The sequence below is a fragment of the Epinephelus lanceolatus genome, chromosome 23, assembly GCF_041903045.1.
Source record: "Epinephelus lanceolatus isolate andai-2023 chromosome 23, ASM4190304v1, whole genome shotgun sequence".
In the NCBI taxonomy this organism is placed as follows: domain Eukaryota; kingdom Metazoa; phylum Chordata; class Actinopteri; order Perciformes; family Serranidae; genus Epinephelus; species Epinephelus lanceolatus.
The window spans coordinates 6635373-6654826 of record NC_135756.1 but is presented as its reverse complement, the minus strand read 5'-3'; the positions used below and the strand labels follow the sequence as shown (position 1 = coordinate 6654826).

General features: G+C 40.4%; 2 protein-coding genes across 6 annotated transcripts in view; one reads left to right on the top strand and one right to left on the bottom strand.

Moving 5' to 3' along the window:
- Positions 1 to 11729, top strand: part of tbc1d30 (TBC1 domain family, member 30) — a 39830-nt gene extending 28101 nt beyond the window's left edge. For 2 of the 4 annotated variants that reach the window (XM_033614194.2, XM_033614198.2), the window contains 3 exons: positions 2246 to 2479; positions 3585 to 3671; positions 7879 to 11729. In XM_033614194.2, the coding sequence (XP_033470085.1) occupies positions 2246 to 2479; positions 3585 to 3671; positions 7879 to 9101 (1544 nt within the window). In that variant the 3' untranslated portion in view covers positions 9102 to 11729. The remainder of the gene's footprint in view (positions 1 to 2245; positions 2480 to 3584; positions 3672 to 7878) is intronic. The other 2 variants (XM_033614195.2, XM_033614200.2) reach the window with 1 other exon arrangement.
- Positions 11730 to 13368: 1639 nt separating this feature from the next.
- The window catches only part of prkcq (protein kinase C, theta), a 41610-nt gene continuing 35524 nt past the window's right edge, over positions 13369 to 19454 (bottom strand). For both annotated transcript variants that reach the window (XM_033614201.2, XM_033614202.2), the window contains exons 10-18: positions 19240 to 19369; positions 18965 to 19134; positions 18270 to 18443; positions 17006 to 17097; positions 16630 to 16692; positions 16379 to 16517; positions 15669 to 15857; positions 15415 to 15543; positions 13369 to 14438 (exon numbers count right to left, since the gene is read on the bottom strand). In XM_033614201.2, coding sequence (XP_033470092.1) covers positions 14277 to 14438; positions 15415 to 15543; positions 15669 to 15857; positions 16379 to 16517; positions 16630 to 16692; positions 17006 to 17097; positions 18270 to 18443; positions 18965 to 19134; positions 19240 to 19369 — 1248 coding nt within the window. In that variant the 3' untranslated portion in view covers positions 13369 to 14276. The remainder of the gene's footprint in view (positions 14439 to 15414; positions 15544 to 15668; positions 15858 to 16378; positions 16518 to 16629; positions 16693 to 17005; positions 17098 to 18269; positions 18444 to 18964; positions 19135 to 19239; positions 19370 to 19454) is intronic.

Here is a 19454-nt window from a genome sequence, read left to right as displayed (position 1 = left end):
TTTCACCAAAATGTAGCCCCAATACTGAAGACACTTTTGTACATTTAAACCTGTTGCAAATTATGAAGTCCATCACTCCGTTTATTTCAAAAACTGTAAAACTTCTTAAACCTATCTCCTCCCACAATTTTTGCTCAATTGACACCAAACTTGCTACAGAGCATCTTCAGACTGTCCTACACAAACGATCCACACAGATTGTTGATTTATCGAAAATTGAGCCTACAGTGCATCAAAATGTTTGACTGTAAACAGTATTGTAAACATATACTTGCAAATTCTTGCTAAATACATTTTCAATGTTCATTAAAAAAAAATGAAAAAATTCTAGAGTCATGGTAGATGATGTTTGGAAAATATCAGAATTTTGAATTTTGCTCTAATGTGAACAATTGGAGTCAATGCAAAAATGGCATTTTTAAACATCAGTTTTTCACTTATGGAGCAATTAAATCATTGTTAAAAACAAATTACCAACATCTCCATGCTGTCTAGATGCAATCTGTGTATTTTCGGATTTTTGTCTTAATAACTGCATTTTTGACAGCTGTTTGAAATCTGCCTTTACACACTAACAGCTGCTGTCTTGCATACAGGTGACTGGCTTAGTCAATTTGTGAAGCTACATGTGATGTTTCTGTTTGCCAATTAGATCAGTGAGATAGAGGATGGTTCTTGGTGTTGAAGATTGTGAGTTCAAGCCTCAGCTCGTGCAACATTTCCATATGAGAAATCTACCCAAACTTTTCATAAAGGTCCAGTCCCATGCCAGATGTCCTCAACTGGAAACACAAGACAACAGTCCTGACATTGTTAACACTGTGCTACATTACAGAGAAATACAAACCGTACTAATGAACCTTCATTAATATAGGCCTATATTTTATCTACAAGTGCACGTCACACACTGAGCGAGCCGCTTGTTAATGACGCTGTGGGCTAATGGGCATGTAGCTACTTCCATGTTTCAGATGATACGTTATGTTTCTAGTCGACCAATGAAGATGAGTTTACATATCACCTTGGGTTCGTCCTTCACCTTCTCAAAATGATCCCACACTTTGGATTTCCTGCCCGACATGTTATTAACTAGCCTGTGGAATAACCGCAGGTACCAGCCCTGGAAATTAGGGGCCGTACACATGCTGCGTCTTTAACCGCCTGGAAGATGCAAGGTCGGGCTCTGGGCGCTACTCTTGTGCCTTTTTTGTGCCAGCTTTCAAGAGCACAGTAGCAGGTCATGGAAGAGAAGGTCGTTGATGAACATATTTAGTCATAGTTTTCATAAAGGCAGTGAACTCTGGTGTGTTGCTGGGTATGATTTGGACTTAATAATAATAATAATAATAATACATTTTATTTATAAGGCGCCTTTCATGGCACTCAAGGTCGCCGTACAACAATTGAAAAAAATACAGGTAATACAATTGAAACAAATCTAAAATATAACAGAAAAACAGTGCAGAGTTTGCAGCAGAACATTAAAAGGCAGAGGAAACATTAACACTCATATGCCTGCCCAAACAGGTCGGTTTTGAGGTGGGACTTGAAAACTAAAATCAATGTTCCTGATGTCAGGGGACTTACAACCCAAGAGGAGGAAGAGCTGCTGAAAAGTGACCAAAAAAAAAATCAAACACGCTGACCTTTTTAAAACAAAGAAAATGTCAAACATCTCAACAAAAAAACACATTTACCTCACGTTAAAGGTCAGCTATGTCTAAAAGTGTAATGTTGATGCCATCAGAGGCAAACAAACAGGAAGGACTGACTCAGTCTGCTCCGATGGCTTCATCCAGACCCAAAGTCTGAGACAACTGTAACTTTAGACTGACTGCATTACTGTGGTCTGCAGATCTGTCTCAGTCATGTATAGTATGTAGTCCAAGAAACATTTGGCACTTAGTTTGTGTCTGGAGCGGTCAGCTGATCTTGATTAAAGAGGATATAAGTAAAACTGGGTGAGCAGTAAGTCAAAAAAGGAGCTTAAAAAGACTAAAAAAAGACACATCGGATTTTGTCTGATTTGTGTATTCTGCTGGAATATTTCCTTCCACTTTTAAACCAAAGCTTTTGACTCTAATCTTTGAATCTCCTCATTCCTTCTGTCCTAAAATCTTAAAACAAAATTAAATCCAACGAGTAGAAATAGTGTCAGACACTGCTGGGTAAATAGAAAAAGAGTTTGATATTGGGGATACACAACATGACAACAGTGTTTTTTTCTTCTTCTTTGTGTCTCCAGACCAGCGAGGGGAGCAGGGGAGCATCGCAGAGCTGAGCCCAGGAGCGGTGGGAGCTGGAGGGGGAGGAGGTGGAGGAGGAGGAGGAGGAGGTGGTGCCAAGGCGGAGCATCAAGCAGCAATCAACAGCATGATGATGGAGAGAATGAGCACCGACATCTACGCCCTGAAGAAGCAATACACTCGCATCAAAAGGCGGCAGCAGCAACAGGCTATGCAACTCTACATACGCACAGGTGGGAGGAAAGAGTCATAATAATCATAATAAAACTATAACTGCTTTTTCTGTTCATTAATTTTACATTAATGTCAACAGGGAAAAGCCTCAATTTCATTAGAAGCCTGTCGCATTAGGGGAATGGTTTGTACAGTAGGGTTACTTATGTTCATTTCCATTTTTTATCCTAATCCACCACATAAAAATGAGGCATAATTATATGAATTACGTTTCTGTCATACTTTTTTATCCATTAAAATACATAAACATTAACATAAACATTTAGTATGGCATAACTGCAACCTGCTATGATGGATGCCATGGTATGCTGCTTTAGGATTTAGGTTGTATCCCGGCTTCTTTATAGATGGTACAGTGATTTATTGTTCCCAATACACACTAATGTTTCATTTCAAAACAGAATATTTACTTTAATTTAGAGGCATTGTCCCTAAGAGGCTGTATTGTTAAAATCCTAGTCATAGGCTGATGGATTTTAAAACTAAAAAAGACTGCATAGACCAGGGGTCGGCTGCCTTAACTATCAGAGGAGCCATTTTTGACCGAATTTTAAACTTGTACAAACACAATATATAAAGCTATTTCACACTGAAAGAATGTGGCTGTTGTAAAAACTCAAATGACTCTATCTGGAGTAGTCAAGTTAGCCTTTTGAGCTAATGCATGCTAACTACGCTTAGTTGCTCTGAACTTTAAATTCGCCTCTTCTAAGCAGAAGGCAGAAGGTAACGTCATCTCAGAGCCTGACAGGGTGAAGTCTCCTCTCCTCCGGGCAGCTGCCTCCTTCTCACTCTGACTCACTCTGGGTCTGTGTCTGCAGCTGCCTGTAACGGAGAAAAGTGAGAAAGCGAGGGGCGCTCACATTGCAGCTACAGTAGGGACTTAAACGTCTCCAGAAATACACTGCACACTGCAAAAAACGACTGCTTGACTTGAAGATTCTCCGACTGATGATTTGAATCTTTGACTTCAGGTGGCAGCCGCAGCAAGTGCAAATAGCACAGGAGCACTGAGAGGCTGTTTGCTCGGGATCTCAGTTAGGAGAGCGTTTTACCCTGGCAGCATCAAGTTACATGTGTTTGATGATGATTTGTGACTCGTAGGACCTCAACATGACGTGGCCACAAGTCCAGGGGTTCTCCAGGAGCATCCCAACAAACACAGCGACAGTACCGACCATCACACTGACGGTACTGGTGTCTAACAAAATGATCATGTGAAACTGGGTCTTCTGGGGCTGATCTCAGGGTCTTTAATGGTTTATTCCTGCTGAATTTAACTAATTGAATAATGTAAGGTGGATGGTTGCTGTATGTCTAACATTGGTTCCCAAGACAGATTTCCAATTTAATTTTCTCATTTGATTTAGCATGAATGAAGAAAATAACCTCTGGAAATAAAACATTGTGCAGCTTAAAGAGTCGCTGCTGAGATCCAAACAAGTGTACAAATGCTTTCATGCTTATTTTAACCATTCAGAGTTTTCTCTTTATAAACTGAGGAGAATCCCTCTGGGAGAAAAAAGCGTCGGAAATCTGGTGAGGGAACTGCTGCCTCAAAAATACTGACTCCTGTCCAGGTTGTATAACTGTACACACAACCATAAGGTCTTGGTTGTTTTAGCTCGAGAACATGTTGTGCTCTCAAAATGCTGGAGGATGCAAACATGTATGATTCACTCTGTAAAACAGCAAATGTAGCTGCAGTGCTCAAAGCAAACAGAACATGAGGTAAATTTAACATATGAAAATGTTTCTCAGAGCAGTACTGTCGACTCTGACTGGCATGTTGAGAGCATTTTGAAACGGGTGCTAAATTCTGCTTTAATTAAATTGAATTTCTTTTTTCCTGACAGCTAGCTGGGACAGCTGGTGATGGTGTTGTTCTTTTTGCAGGTCAATAAACCAGCTGTATTCTGAATATTTATTTGGAGACATCTTTCACTACTGCACACAAGAAAAGTCCATCAGATGCATTTTAATTACCGAAATGTCAGTTTAAATGGCAGAAAATGACAGTTGTGTTGACAGTTGGGTTGTGGACAAAACAAGACATTTAAGGACGTCCTCTTGGACTTTGGGAAACACTGATCTACATTTTTCACCATTGTCTGACATTTTAATATCTAAATTACAAATCAGTTAACTGAAAAAACAATTAACATTTCCACCACATTGAAGAGGGAAATATTGTACTTTTTACTCCACTTTATTTATGTAAGAACTTAAATGACTTTCCAAATTTGGATTAATAAAATAAAGTTTAATCAACAAATAAATAATGATATTAGTATAGTATATTAATAAGGCTTTGTTGGTCCCCCCTGGGGGAAATTTACAAGCTACCCAACAGTATATAAACAGCGCTAAATTTACAAGCTGTTACATCTAAATATTGAGTGTACACATTAAGGCATCAATAATTACAATCCAATAATATTTTATATATCTCTCTATCTATCTCTCTCTATACAGCTCTTAACGTGCATTTTGATGGCATTACTTTTGTACTTTTACTTCAGAAAAGTTTTAAATGCAGGACTTTTACTTATAACAGAGTATTTAAGTTAAGTTAAGTTAAGGCAAGTTAAGATAAAATAACATAAATTAAGATATGACAAGATAAAATAAGATAAATTAAGATAAGATACATTTAGATAAGATAAGCTAAAATTAATTAAGATAAAATAAGAAAAGATAAGATAAATTTAGATAAAATAAGATTAAATAAGATAAGATACATTTAGATATAAGATAAATTTAAATAGAATAAGATAGGATACATTTAGATAAAATAACATAAGAAATTACGATAAGCTAAGATAAAATAAATTAAGATAAAATAAGATAAGATAAATTAAGATAAGATACATTTAGATAAGCTAAGCTAAAATGAATTAAGATAAAATAAGAAAAGATAAGATAAATTTAGATAAAATAAGATAATAAATTACGATAAGCTAAGATAAAATAAATTAAGATAAAATAAGATAAGATAGATTTAAACATAAATAGATAAGTTAAATTTAGATAAAATAAGATAAGATACATTTAGATGAAATAAGATAAGATAGATTTAGAGAAAATAAGATACATTTAAATAAAATAAGTTAAGATAAGCTAAAATAAATTAAGATAAGCTAAAATAGATTAAGATAAGATAATACTTTGTTTGTCCAACAAGAGGGGAATTAGTGCAAACAGGAAGCATCAGCAGAAAACAAACACAAAGGAATATATAAGTACATACTGCGCTGTCGTATTGCTTCTATCACTCAAGTGTAAGATCTGCTTACTTTTTCTTCCACTGCTGTACACTGTACCGTCCACCATCTACATTTTATCCCCTTCCACTCATGATAACAAAACTAATGTTCCTTTAATTCTGGAAAGCATCAGTTAATGTTTCATGTAACAAAACACTGAGGATGTCTTTGGCTGTGACAGATGTCTCCAAATGTCTGATGTTTTCTTTGGCTGCATGCTGCAGGTTCCTCTCACTCACATTTTGATGTCTGTTGCTCCTCTCGTCGCACACTAACATATGACTTGTGAAGCTTGTATAACAGAATTACAGCCAGATTTCTCTTTCAGATTCAAACGTGTGCACACACTCACCCCTCTCCCTCCATGTTAGTCATCACTCATATAAACATTCAGTAAGCTCAGTAATCGGCTATTTACATCAACAGAGTTTACCAACACTGGACAAACAGCTAATATATGGTGTATAACATGAGAGACATTCATGTGCTTGCGGCCAGTAGTCCAAAATACTGTAGGTCTCTTCCTGTGAGAGTCCTGATTATAAATGTTTGGACGCCCTCTGGTGTCTGATGGAGGTGCTGACTGTATTTCTAAACGTGACTCAGCTGTTACATCTCCTCAAACAGAAATGGCACATTTCTGTAATGTCGTATATATTTATTTCTCATGGATCATTTTTTAAGTAAAATAGTTATTTGTTTAAAACAACTTCTTAAATTTGATATGTTATATTTGGTTACATATCTAGAAATTAAACATGGTTGGACAAATTACTTCTGTAACTTAAAATGGACATATTATAGAGTAACTGATCCGTCCCAAGAAACACAAGAACAGTCTGATGTTCGCTGGCTAACATTGTTTCCAGTTAGGAATCTCTCGTCCACACTGGGCGTGATGCGAACAGGTGAATGAGCACACGAAAGCCAGACTGTTCTAGTGTTTCCCATTGACTATCTCCCAACTTGCTCAATGAGTCAGTGAACAGGCCAAGTGATGCGTCATTTGTTTGAAAAACTGCTCGCCCTTGTGCTATTTTGGCAAAGCTTCACACAAATCTAACCAATTTAATTCAATTTTATTTTATTTTATTTTATTTTATTTTATCTTGTTTTATTTTATTTTATCTTATTTTATCTTATTCTATTTTAGGTTGTTTTATTTTATTTTATTTTATTCTATTCTATTCTATTCTATTTTATCTTATTTTATTTTATTCTATTTTAGGTTGTTTTATTTTATTTTATCTTATTTTATTTTATTTTATTCTATTTTAGGTTGTTTTATTTTATTTTATTTTTTTGTTTCACATACATAATTAGCAAAACACCAGGGAATAAAAATATTAAAAAGTGTACAATACAATTGTCAAATATGTCAAATACATTTTCTCTCACAGCATGTTAGGAAGAGGTTTTACATGCGGCAGCACAGTGGTGCAGTGGTTAGCACTGACGCCTCACACCAAGAGGGTTCGAATCCACTGGCCAGCCAGAGCCTTTCTGTGTGGAGTTTGCATGTTCTCCCCGTGTCAGTGTGGGTTTCCTCCAGGTGCTCCAGCTTCCTCCCACAGTCCAAAGACATGCAGGTTAATTGGTGACTCTAAATTGTCCGTAGGTGTGAATGTGAGTGTGAATGGTTGTCTGTCTCTATGTGTCAGCCCTGTGATAGTCTGGTGACCTGTCCAGGGTGAACGACCCTATCACCCAATGTCAGCTGGGATAGGCTCCAGCCTCCCCTTGTCTGATCACTTTTGTACGGTAGTGTAATTAATTAATGTGAGAAAAAAATGTGCTCCGTTTTTCTAAATTATAGTGATTATCTTAAAATTAGATTATATTAACTTAAAGAGTTTTCACTGGGAAAAAATTGCTGTTTTTCTAAATTGCTAACATTAGTATCTCTTTAACTCAGATAGACAAGTAGAAGTCTTCCCATATTTCTTTTCCCCCAACTCTGATATAATAATCTTATTTCAGAAAAATGGATCAATTTTTCACCACAAATAAATATATTACACTTCAGGCTAGCTAACCTCATAGTAAGGTCTCCACTTCCTGGGCTCTGCATCTGGTATTAGCCTGTTTAAATGTGTCTTGTTCTGTCCCCTCACCTTTAATCTTCCCTCCAGACAAGTGTCCCGCCACCCGTGTCCTGCCCTCCCAGCTCAACCCTTCCAGCACAGTAATCAACCACCTCCTTCTGGGCCGGAGACCACGTGGGGATCCCCGAGGCTCCAGACCCACATCCACTAACACATCCACACTACCAGGGTCTCGACCTCCTTCTCTGTCCCAGAGTCAGGGCTCTCCGGCCAGGCAGCGTTGCGGCTCGCTGCTCTCCAGCAGCACTGGATCTCCAGGGAGCTCTGGAGGAGGCGCAGGGTCGCCCTGGCGTGCTCATGTGCGGGTACATCGGAGGAATATAGCCAGGGCTCGGGCACAGCTGGGCTTTGGAGATTCAGAGGAAAGGGAAGATGAGGAGGAGGAGGAGGAAGAAGGAGGATCTGAGGGCTTTGAGGGTGAAGAGGAGAAGATTAAGGAAAATGAGAGAGGTGATGAGGAGCAGAAAGAGGGGAGTGACTCCTGTGGGTCTCCATCTCCTGACCCCTCTGGTACAGGGTCAGTGTGTGAAGAGGCTCCACAGGATGTGGATGAGATAAAAGAGGCGGAAGTTTCAGAGGTGGTGGTGCAGCTGGACTCCCTGGATCTAGAGGAGGAATCAAACCCACTACCAGAGTCCAAATCTGCACCCCAGGTCCCTCTTCTCCCTCCTCCCCCGTCCTCAAACAGACACAAAGAGTCTGACTCCTCAGGTTCAGAGAGATGCACCGCCTCAGACAGACTCTTTCCCTCCATCGCTTTACCTCCACCTCACCACTCCCTCAGCTCCTCACCCTCCACTCTCAGTCCGTCCCCCTCTCCAGTCCCTACATCGACTTCTCTCGGTCCGTCCTGCTCGTCCTCTCCTACACCACCCTCCACCCCAACGCCAAGCTCCGCATCCTGCCTCCCCTCATCCCCATCAGCTAACGGCCTCTCCTCTCTAACTCTCCCCGCGTCCTCCACCTTTTACAAAACCTCCTCCCCCTCCACTCCTTCACTTTCCTCCATCTCGTCATCATCCAAATCTCATTTATCCTCTTCCCCTTCGACCCCTGCGCTCTCGTCCACCGTCGCTCCCAAACAGCAGGTCTTTTCCCCGTTTCCTAGCGTGAAGCAGCCGAGGAAATCGGCAGCAGCCAGAAATCTCGGCCTCTACGGTCCAACATCCAGAACACCCACAGTACACTTCCCTCAGCTCAGCCGCAACCTCAACCGCTGTAGTGCTGCTGGCGCCACCGGGAGCCAATGAAGACCTCTGCGCTCCTGAACTGCTAGAAACACACAATCATTACATGAAGAATCATTCTAGTATCTACACCATGTTGCCTCCTGGATATCAAGAAAATAACCCTAACATTTAAGAATGACGTAGCCGATTTGTGTGAAGGAAACCTCTTCATTTTTTTCAACCGCATTGTTACTGTACAGCTGAGGACCACAGGACTACAGGACTATAACAGTGTCAAGCCCTTTACAGTGGCCTATGCAGGTCTTTCTTGACTGTAATGATAAAAAAGTGATGTAGACTATGTTTGACGAACTCTCTAGAAAGTTACATTTCGTCTGTGCTGGACATCTGTGTCTCTTCAGTTGTGATTTTAGTTTCCCTGGACTGAAACATGAAGACGCTCAGCTTGGACGAATTCTTCTTTCTGGACCATATGTGGCAACATGATGAAGTACCTTTTTCCTATGAAATCACACAATAGCCATCCAGTTGTTTCTATGCCAAGTATTTAACAAAATAACCCAAGAAACAAGACATACCTAAGAATTGCTGTAAATGAGGAATAATAAAAAATGTTGTATGTGTGTGCCCCAACACAACTTCCCAATCTTCAAATGTTTGATGTCCTGAAGCTTCTCTTTTTTCTTTCTTTCCTCTCTGTCCTTAACTTAATTGTCTGACACGAGGCTTGTAATGTCTTGGACGGTAATGACGCAAGTGTAAATGGGGATTCTACTCTGAGACCAGCTTGGCCAAGGTTTGTTTTGACCATTGGGGTGTGAATACTGTGCAAATGAAATGTGGCAAATCTTAATATACAGCTAGAAAAACCACATCAAATCATATTAGTAGCTGTGTTCACATCAAAATAAACCTGCACAGCAGTTACAAGGAAACCTCAACATTTATTCACAGTATATCCAGTATCGTCCAACCACACCACATTCCTACTTCAAAACTAAACACTCAGCTGTTGCTTTAAATGAAATAAATACAAGGACAAAATCCCAGTGTGGTCAGTCATGTCATTCTGGAGAAACGTCTCACAACATCCTGCTTCCACTTTCATTTGACTCAATGGAAATAAATCTTGGGCATAAGTTTTTCAAAGGACATACAAGTCAAACTTTGACAGACATTGTGAGCTTTTGACAACATTTATTGCTGTTTTGAACATTTCCAGATTGCACAAAGATGCTGCTCACCAGACAAATAGTTTTAGCTCGCTGCGTAAAGAAAGACATTTTAACCTGTTTGTACAAATTGTTTAAACAAAGATTGTGGCAGGAAGTGACGTATTGTAGCGTATAATTGTTAGTAGTAGTTAAAACTTTTAATATTCAATTAATTTTGAATCCAAGTAAATCTATAATAATTATCTTAGTAACTATTTAAAGTTTCATTTTAATTCTCCCCTGCGTTGCTCAAGACAGGGAAGAAATATAACTACGCACTGTTGCGGCATGTCACTTCCGGTCGCCATCTTTGTTTACATTACCAAACCGCCGCATCCTGTGAAGCCAGTTAAATGTCTTTACTTGTGACACAGGTGGAATATTTTTCCTAAGAGTTGGCCAGAGGTGTTATTCACGAGTGTGGGAATGTTTTCAAAATGGCGGTAAGTGTTGCAAGTTGACCCGCCGTTTTTTTTTTTTTTTTTTAAACCTGTGACTGAGAGAAATAAGTAAATTAGCCGTTAGCTAACAGTTCGCATGGCGCTATTCCAAATGTGTCAAATGTAAAAACAATGAGGGAAGTTACACGAGAGGAACAAACTGGGACTGAGCTATACTGCCAGTTTCTAATTATACAAAAAATAAGATTTATAATAATGTTAGCAAGTGAAATGTGGTCTGTGAGAAGCTACATAGCCTTGATTTGGGTTAGGTTAGCATGGGCTGCAGCTAACGTTAGCATCGTTATTTTTAAACCAGTGCAGGTGGTTTAATGTTAATGGAAATAAATTGTTCACAGAGAGAGAGCTATTAACTACTGACATTTCTCTTGCTGCTGTTCTCCATTGTGATTGATTAGCCTATGTTAAAATGTTAGCATGTTGCTAGATAGAGGACACATGGATGGTTTTCCTCTAGGTTTCTTAGTGTCTTCACCTGTCTGCCTCCACATGTGTGTTATCTTCTTTCATATGTCATCAAGTATCTTCACAGTTGTACTCATAATTATTTCTATCTCTTTTTGCAACCTCCACAAAGAAATATTTTGCTACCATTTTATCTTCAGTCGCCAAATGTCTGTTCAAGAATTTTGAGTTAATTCTCATTTTGTATTTGGAAATGAACTGAAAGAGCATTTGCTGTGGTTTCCACTGCCATATCTAAGTACTGGTGTACTCATGGTTATACTACCTTTCTAGGGAAACCTGTTTATTTTACTGTATTTTATGAATTCTTATGCTGTGACTCACCAAACCACAGTAATGCTGTAATCTAATGACACAAACATAAGTCACTGCTGTTCACCAAATTTAGTTTCACATTAAATATAGCGCTGCTTTGTGTGAGTGAAGTCATATTAAAGGAAAATGATGCCACACACACTGTACACCACATTATCCTTGATTACTGGGAAGAGGTTTGATGTCAGCTGAGGGCACTACCGCACTCCAAATAAAGAAACACTTGGAAGAAAGATGTTGCTCAAGCTGCCTGGGTTTCTGTTTAAATGCTATAAGTAGCACTGTTAAATATGTGTAGTGTTACTGGTTATTAGCTGCTGCTGTAACCAACATGTCCTACAAACCTTGTGTTTTGTCTTGGTTAGGTGGTTATGCAGTTGATGGCGGCAATGGCTCAGCAGAAAACTCATTAAAATCGGTTAACAGTTGTACTAGGTTACTTAATGACTACAAGTGGTTCAAGTTTAAAGGTTTAATTTGTGTGAGTCTGACTTACTGTAAAATTTGTCACATTATCTTCCTCAGTCCAATTCTGCCTTTGCTTTTTATTTAAATTATTATCTAATCAGTGTAGCTGCTCTGTTTCCTGTGTTTGTGTGTGGTTGTAGCCTAAATATTAAGATAAGTGAATAATAATTAGAAATTTGTGAACAGATAGAGATTTTATTTCTGCTGTTTTATAATGTGTAGCTGTTGTTAGAGGGGATCATGCATTTTGGCATGTGTGCGCCTGTATGTTGGTCTGTGCACAACTAATCTCAATTACTACTGGACCAATCAGCCTAATAATTTGTGTGCATATTTATGACTGTATACTCAAGGACCTCTTGTGGTTTTGGTGATTTGCAGTAGTTGAAAAAACGGTTTTATTGACTGTTTTATACTGTCATTATCTGCTGCCTCCTCACTTGTCTTAACCGGCCAGTAGGTGCTACAGGTTTTCCGGAAAAACAACCAGCCTTGTTGTCTGTTGCAGGCCAAATTTTAGCCTTTTTTGTGGCTCAAAAACTGATATCCCTTTGAAAGTTTGGCCTCACTTTGAACCGTAGCATCTGCAGAATAATTCCGTAAAGTATATTTTATGATCCACTAAAGTTAGGTACGATGCCAGATGAAAAAAAGCCTCATTTTGTTATTCTCTCCTGTCATCTTGACTGTAAAGGAGCTGGGAAAAATTGAAGTGTGCGCAGTAGGCCATGTGGCTGTTTAGGGTGGCCACCTGGTAGAGACCTTGGGGTGTCATTTATAAGCATTGCATATGCACGAAACAAGGCCTGAAAGAGGCGCATGTCACTTCCCACGGAAAAATTGTTATCTATAAAAACAGACTTAATCAGAGAAGCTGTGACCCATGCTTATGAACATTTTGGAGAGGAGGAAACTGGCGACATAGATGGTGAAGGCCATTGTGGACAAAGTCGCAAATCACTAAGCAAAACTGCTCAATGACAATATTAGATTCACAGGATTTTTGCATTAATGTGAAGAAATAACTTGGATTTGCTTATTTAATTTAAAAGCACACATTCCCACTTGGCTTTTTTGTCTATAACCATCTTTGAATTATATTTCCAGATTGTTGATATCACAAAATTACATGTATGATCTTACGTATATAATTTCTGCCTGTGTGCCATGTAAAGGACTGACTGTTGTCAACAGTTCAGTGTTTTTTCTAATGATGCTATTTGAGATGTTTTCTGAATTTCTTAGTAAATCTCCTTTTACTTGGAAATATATATTTTACAGGGCAGAGTTAAGTGGAAAAACTGAGCTGGCTCTTCTTTCAGTCTCCACCTCCACTCTCTGTATATCCAGTGAGCGATACTACACATGAAGTTTTGATTTAGTCAGAAACAAGAGACAGCAGTCTAAAAAAAACCACACACACATTTTTATGGTACAGAATTCACAATGAAGAGAACAATAAAAACTGCGGTATGCAGCTGATCTAAGTACCTGATCAAATGACAGCATCAATAAAACTCCTAAGGTACAATAAGAAAACACACGTAAATAAAAACTACAGTACACATTAACAGATCTACATCCAGCTGACAGTTTAGTATATCAACAGAATTAGAATACATTTATTTACACAACACCTTTTAAAATATTTTTTAACATTCTGTACCCAACATGTAGGTAAAAGACTCTTAAAGCTATGGAATAGGACAGAAAATAGAACAATTACAGGACAATTTCGTGTGACCGAATTTCTCAGTTTTCTCAGCTTTAATTAAAGAAGTGAACTTCATAAAGTATTATGAGGCACCATACGTTTATTACATTACATTTTATATTGATAAACACACCCTGATGAGCACAAAGGCAAGTTAGGGGGTTAAATACTTTAGGGGGGAATTCTATAGGTGATTAACGATATGCCACTAAGTATTTAATAAATTCTATGTGAGGCAACGGACTTCAGGTAAAATTTTTAAGTAAAGACTTTAGGTGTATCTTCTTTGCCTCTTCGTCTCAGCCCAGACGTGTTTGTCGTTTGGCTGTTTTTAAGGGATATTTGTGGATATGTTTGTTTAATTTAGAAAATTTAAAATGGAGAGAGACAGTAAAGACATGCGATAAAGATCCCGTCACAGTTACATGTGCCTTACACCCAGGACACCCCCTTAGTGGTTATCATCGTGTCACAGATACAGCTGAGTTTTGTGACATTCACGGTCTAAAGTCTCTGCAGTTTGATTGAGTTACAGTAAGTGCTGGTTGTGGCTGAGTGAGCGGCCTGCTCGTAAGGTAGTAGGTTGTTGGTCAGGTGGTCAGCGTGGCGCCGCCGTGCGTGTCATCCCCGGGTTAACAAAGGAGAAGTTTCGGAACATCGTCTGGTCGACGCTGTTGATGAGCGTCCGGTCGGCACACGACAGGCGGGGCTTCTCGTTGATGAATTCTTTGTCAAAGTTGCTGCAGTCGCTGGGCGACGTCTGCGAGAGAGCAAAGGAAAACATGTCAAGGCACATAATGGCTACATGTTTAAAAGTGGATGTTTTTTCTTTCGATCAGAAATTTTGGGCATGCACAGAGCCAATCGTAAACAGACAAGAGGCCATGTGTCATAAACTGTGGTAAGACTCCAAGTGAAACCCAAAGAATGCTATGCTCCTAAAACCCGAATTATACAGACTAATATAATGTAATAAAACTCCGCTAATGCATTTCAAAACGTCAGAACGGCTCGTCCGTCGTAATCCAAGTGCCCTGAAGCCACGGCATGCAAAATTGACTTGAAAAGACGTAATTTACTCCACTTTTATAGCATAATTTCTCACCGTGGTCAGTTAGCCTGCTCTACAGTCGTGCTGTGTTTACATGGCAACTCGCACGAGACTCGAGAACTAGCACCACCACTAGCCATCAGTTAGGCTTCAGGGCACTTGGATTACGACGGACGATCCATTCTGACGTTTTTGAAATGCATTAGCGGAGTTATATTACATTTTCAAAATGTAGGTTCCATGCATTTCAAGTGTAGCTGTTATTCCGGCTAGCTGTTATCCACCGAACGAGTTTTGTGGATTAAAAAACTGCACTGGACTTCTTGTCGGCATGAGGGTCAGTAAGTACTGTCTGTATTTTAGTGGTCATTTCCTTTAATCCGAAAATGCTAAATTTGATAAAGACCTAATTCAGAAAATCCAAGTGGTGTGTGCTGTTTATGTGACCTGTATCAAATTCATAATATATATTTAATATAATATAATACTTGAACATTAGTGTGAATGTAAATGAAACCAATGAATGTGTGTGTGTGTGTGTGTGTGTGTGTGTGTGTGTGTGTGTGTTTGTGTGCACGTAATCTGTTATCTCAATTTAAGATAAGTAAAGTAGGCTCAAAAAATATCTGCAGCTAACTGTTGCTACTACTACTACTACTACTACTTCAACTATGAATGTACTTACTAAGGTTGGCTTGAAGGGCGGCGCCACCTTCCGTTGTTCCAGGGCACTCCAGTCGGTGCAACTGAAGAAACTGTGCTCTCTGATGTTTCCCTTCACTCCCAGGCGCTCCTCAGGCTCCCTGACAAACAGCTGTAGCACAGACACACCAGAGGTTACACACTGTGCATGTCTGATTGAGATACGCACATAGCAAATATCAGTCACAGATTTCCACAGATAAATTAGTTAAGTACCCCTAACACACACTGTCTGACCTGGATCAGGATGTCCTTGGCGTCTTTGGTGAGCCAGCGGGGATAACCAGGGTTGTCGGTTCGTATGGACTGAAACAGCTCCTCTTCGTCACGGCCGTGGAACGGAGACTGACCGATAAGCATCTCATACAGCAGCACGCCAAACGACCACCAGTCCACTGAGCTGTTGTACTTCTGACCCAGCAGGATCTGAAACACAAACACACACACTGTTAAAACACACTGTGTAGCCTTTCTAAATTTGCCTTGAATAATAACATGCAGCTGATACCTTACAGAGAAACACAAAACCGTACTAATGAACCTTCATTAATATAGGCCTATATTTTATCTACAAGTGCACGTCACACACTGAGCGAGCCGCCTGTTAATGACGCTGTGGGCTAATTGGCATGTAGCTACTTCCATGTTTCAGATGATACGTCATGTTTGTAGTCGACCAATGAAGATGAGTTTACATATCACCTTGGGTTCGTCCTTCACCTTCTCAAAATGATCCCACACTTTGGATTTCCTGCCCGACATGTTATTAACTAGCCTGTGGAATAACCGCAGGTACCAGCCCTGGAAATTAATGTGACAAATATGGCGCTTCGGTTGCTGTCCGTGGTGCTTGTGCTTGGGGCGCCTCAAGCGCCCAAGACACAATATCTCCACTGGGGCCAGTCAAAACTATGTTACGTTGCTGATAACATGATGTATGCGGTCACCTCAGGAGCGATGTAGTCAGGTGTCCCACAGAAAGTGGCGGTCCGCGACTCATCTTGCATGTTCTCCTTACACATGCCGAAGTCTGCTATCTTTATGTGACCCTCGGAGTCCAGCAGCACATTATCCAGCTTCAGATCCCTGCAGAGGATACGAGCAGCGAGACATTAAACCAACAGAAAGCATTGGGTCTCTTTTTAGTTTTAGTCATCATCAGTTTCAGTTCTGCTTCTGGCTTCTACTGAGACTCTACCTGTAAATGATTCCTTTAGAGTGCAGGAACTGGAGCCCACAGATGATCTCAGCTGCATAGAAGCTGAAAGAAGACACAAATGACATGGGGGGTGTTATTTTTGTCTTTCCTCTTGCTTGTTTCATTTGCATCACTACCTGCTGACTCCATCACAGAAGTAGAAGAAGGGAAGTGAATGAAAGAAACAGAGCCACCACATTAAGCACAGATGTTATAGAAGACAAATTGGCCCAATCACAAGCAGTTATGTTAAAACAAATGTAATAGTTTCTGCGTTTCAACAAAGGTTTCATAGCAAGAAAGAAGCATCCCTCAGTACACGGTACACAGATAAAGTAGTGTCTTAACAGCCGTACTGGATGTTGCGCATACATACGTGGCTCTGTGCACATCAAACTTGTGGCAGCTCTGGATGTGGAACATGAGATCTCCTCCATTCAGATACTCCATCACAAAGAACAGGTTTTCCTGGATACAACAAACACAGATAGGTCAGGGTTGTAGTTGTAGCCGAGGAGGGCATCGTCCATCCATCCCTTTCTCGTGAACGCAATATCTCAAGAACGCCTTGAGGCAATGTCTTCAAATTTTCTGTAGGCTTTGCGGGCTAGCTGCATTAACATGAGGAAATAGTGCCCACTACCCACCCTCCAGTCTCCACTGGCTAGCTAATGTTAGCCTTGGCAGCTCTGCATTGCATACCACCTGGGTCGGGTAGGAGTTAGCTAGCAGCGCAGCTCCTTTGGTGTTTACCACTGGTAACGCCCTTCGCCACTGGGACGTTGATGCGGAAACATGGTGACCACCCCTCTGTCCCACTGGTAGACCCAGTGAGTAAGCGGCTTCATTTTGAGCCACAAACCCCATTTAGCATTGTTAGCAATGTTAGCACCACTAGCTGTGCTGACACTGCTAATGTTGCTAACAGAGCTAACAGTCGTCAACAATGCTTAAGGGAGGATTGTGGCTCAAAGTTGAGCTACTTACTCACTGAAGTGACCTGCGAGGAGGCCAGAGGATGGCCGCAATGTCTCCACAGCAATGCTGTCAGGTCAGGATGGTGTTACTAGTGGTAATTGCTGAATGAGCAGTGTCGCTAGCTAGCTCCCACCAGACCCGGTTGGTGCACAGTACAGTAACCCTGAGAGTAGCAAAATTAGCTCATAGACTGACATGTGCAACCAGTCAAAAATATGCTCAGTGGTTAACTGATTAATGGTTGACTACCCTACTCTGAGGCAAACAAAAGTTTATGATACCAGCATGTTTCAGCAAGATAGTCTGAACAAATGAACACCATTGTCATGATTGTTGAAGCGTAAATACAATCACCAGAAGTAAAAAGCTAACGTTAGGGTATAAAGGAACTACACTACAGTTGCATGACTTCAGTGTTGCAACAGCCATGTTTGGTGTGTTGATGATGCCTTTTTCAAGACGCTTAAAAGCTTAAGAATTAATGAGTGGGGTATTTATTGAGGTATTTTTTGCCGTAGAGTCTCTTAAGCTTATGTTAATCACAGACCTTATTCAAGGCATCTAACCAAAAACCGATTCCATTGACTTCAAGACTAGGAAACCAGAAGTGCTAAAATGCTAACTAATTTCAGGGTGTGAGTCCGAGTCTACGTGATTGTTACCTTGGTCTGGAAGGTGCAGTAAAGGTGCGTGAGGAAAGGGTTTTCCCAGGCTAGAGAGAGAACCCTCCTCTCCACCATGGTGCACTCCACGTCATCGTCCATCAGCACCACGTCCTTTTTCAGAGCCTTCACCGCATAAAACAGCCCGCTTTTTTTCAGCTCAGCTAAAAACACCTGGAAACACAGCAAGAACATGTGAAAGCTGCCGGACAGTTCATATGTTATTTTTTTTGCAACCCACTTCTAACACCCCCCACTCTCATGCTGTTTGTGATGCACGGTGATAACTGCCATGACATCAGAGCAACAATAAGTCAGTGGTTTTCTGTGGAAACTGGCTGTGAGAAGAGAGAGAAGTGTTGACCACAAGAGTCATAACGGTCTGTGTGACCACCCTCTGTTGATGAGAATGACAAGAATATCACTGATGACAAACTCACGGAAAAAAGCCATCCTCTGAACGTGTTGCGTATGAGTTCTAATTACTTTATAGAGTCTTAGACCTACAAGTTTATATATGTCGCCCAGCCCTACTTTGAGCACCACAGGCCGAGTGCCCCCGAGTTCCATTATACTGATAAGACTGATAAACAGAAGTACAGTTAAGAGGCAAAATATGTATTTTTGATTTGGGGGTGAACTCTCTCTGTTCTCTCTCTCTGTCTGTCTTGTTTTGATCACATCATCTGCAGTACCTTTCCGAAGCTGCCCTTCCCGAGCATCTTGTGCAGGACGAAGTCATCGATGGTGAATTTAGGCTGGTGATCCTTCCTGGGAACGGCGTACAGAGGCTCTTCTTCTGTCGGCGACTCAGCAATAGACCTGCTGATGTCGGTCGGTCCGTCCCATGAAACACCCTGCAGCTCTGCAGGTCAGGACGCAGAATTAGGGGAAACAAATGCATGATATGAAAAATGACCAAGAGGAAATGTGCTGGATGAAAGTAGAGATTTTTTCAGAGGTCACGTACCTTTGTTTGCAGGTGCGGCTGTGCCTGCTGTGCTCGTTACCACCCCAGATGGAGCTCGGACCATTCCCGGCTGGTTGACACTTACTGGGCCTTCTCGACTAATGATGTCACTATCCTTGGTGCTTCTGGCCTGAAGACAGAAGGTAGGACCAGAATCAGACTGAGGTTTATTTCATATAAAATTTTAAAGCAAAAAATGTCAGGGGGAAAAGCCT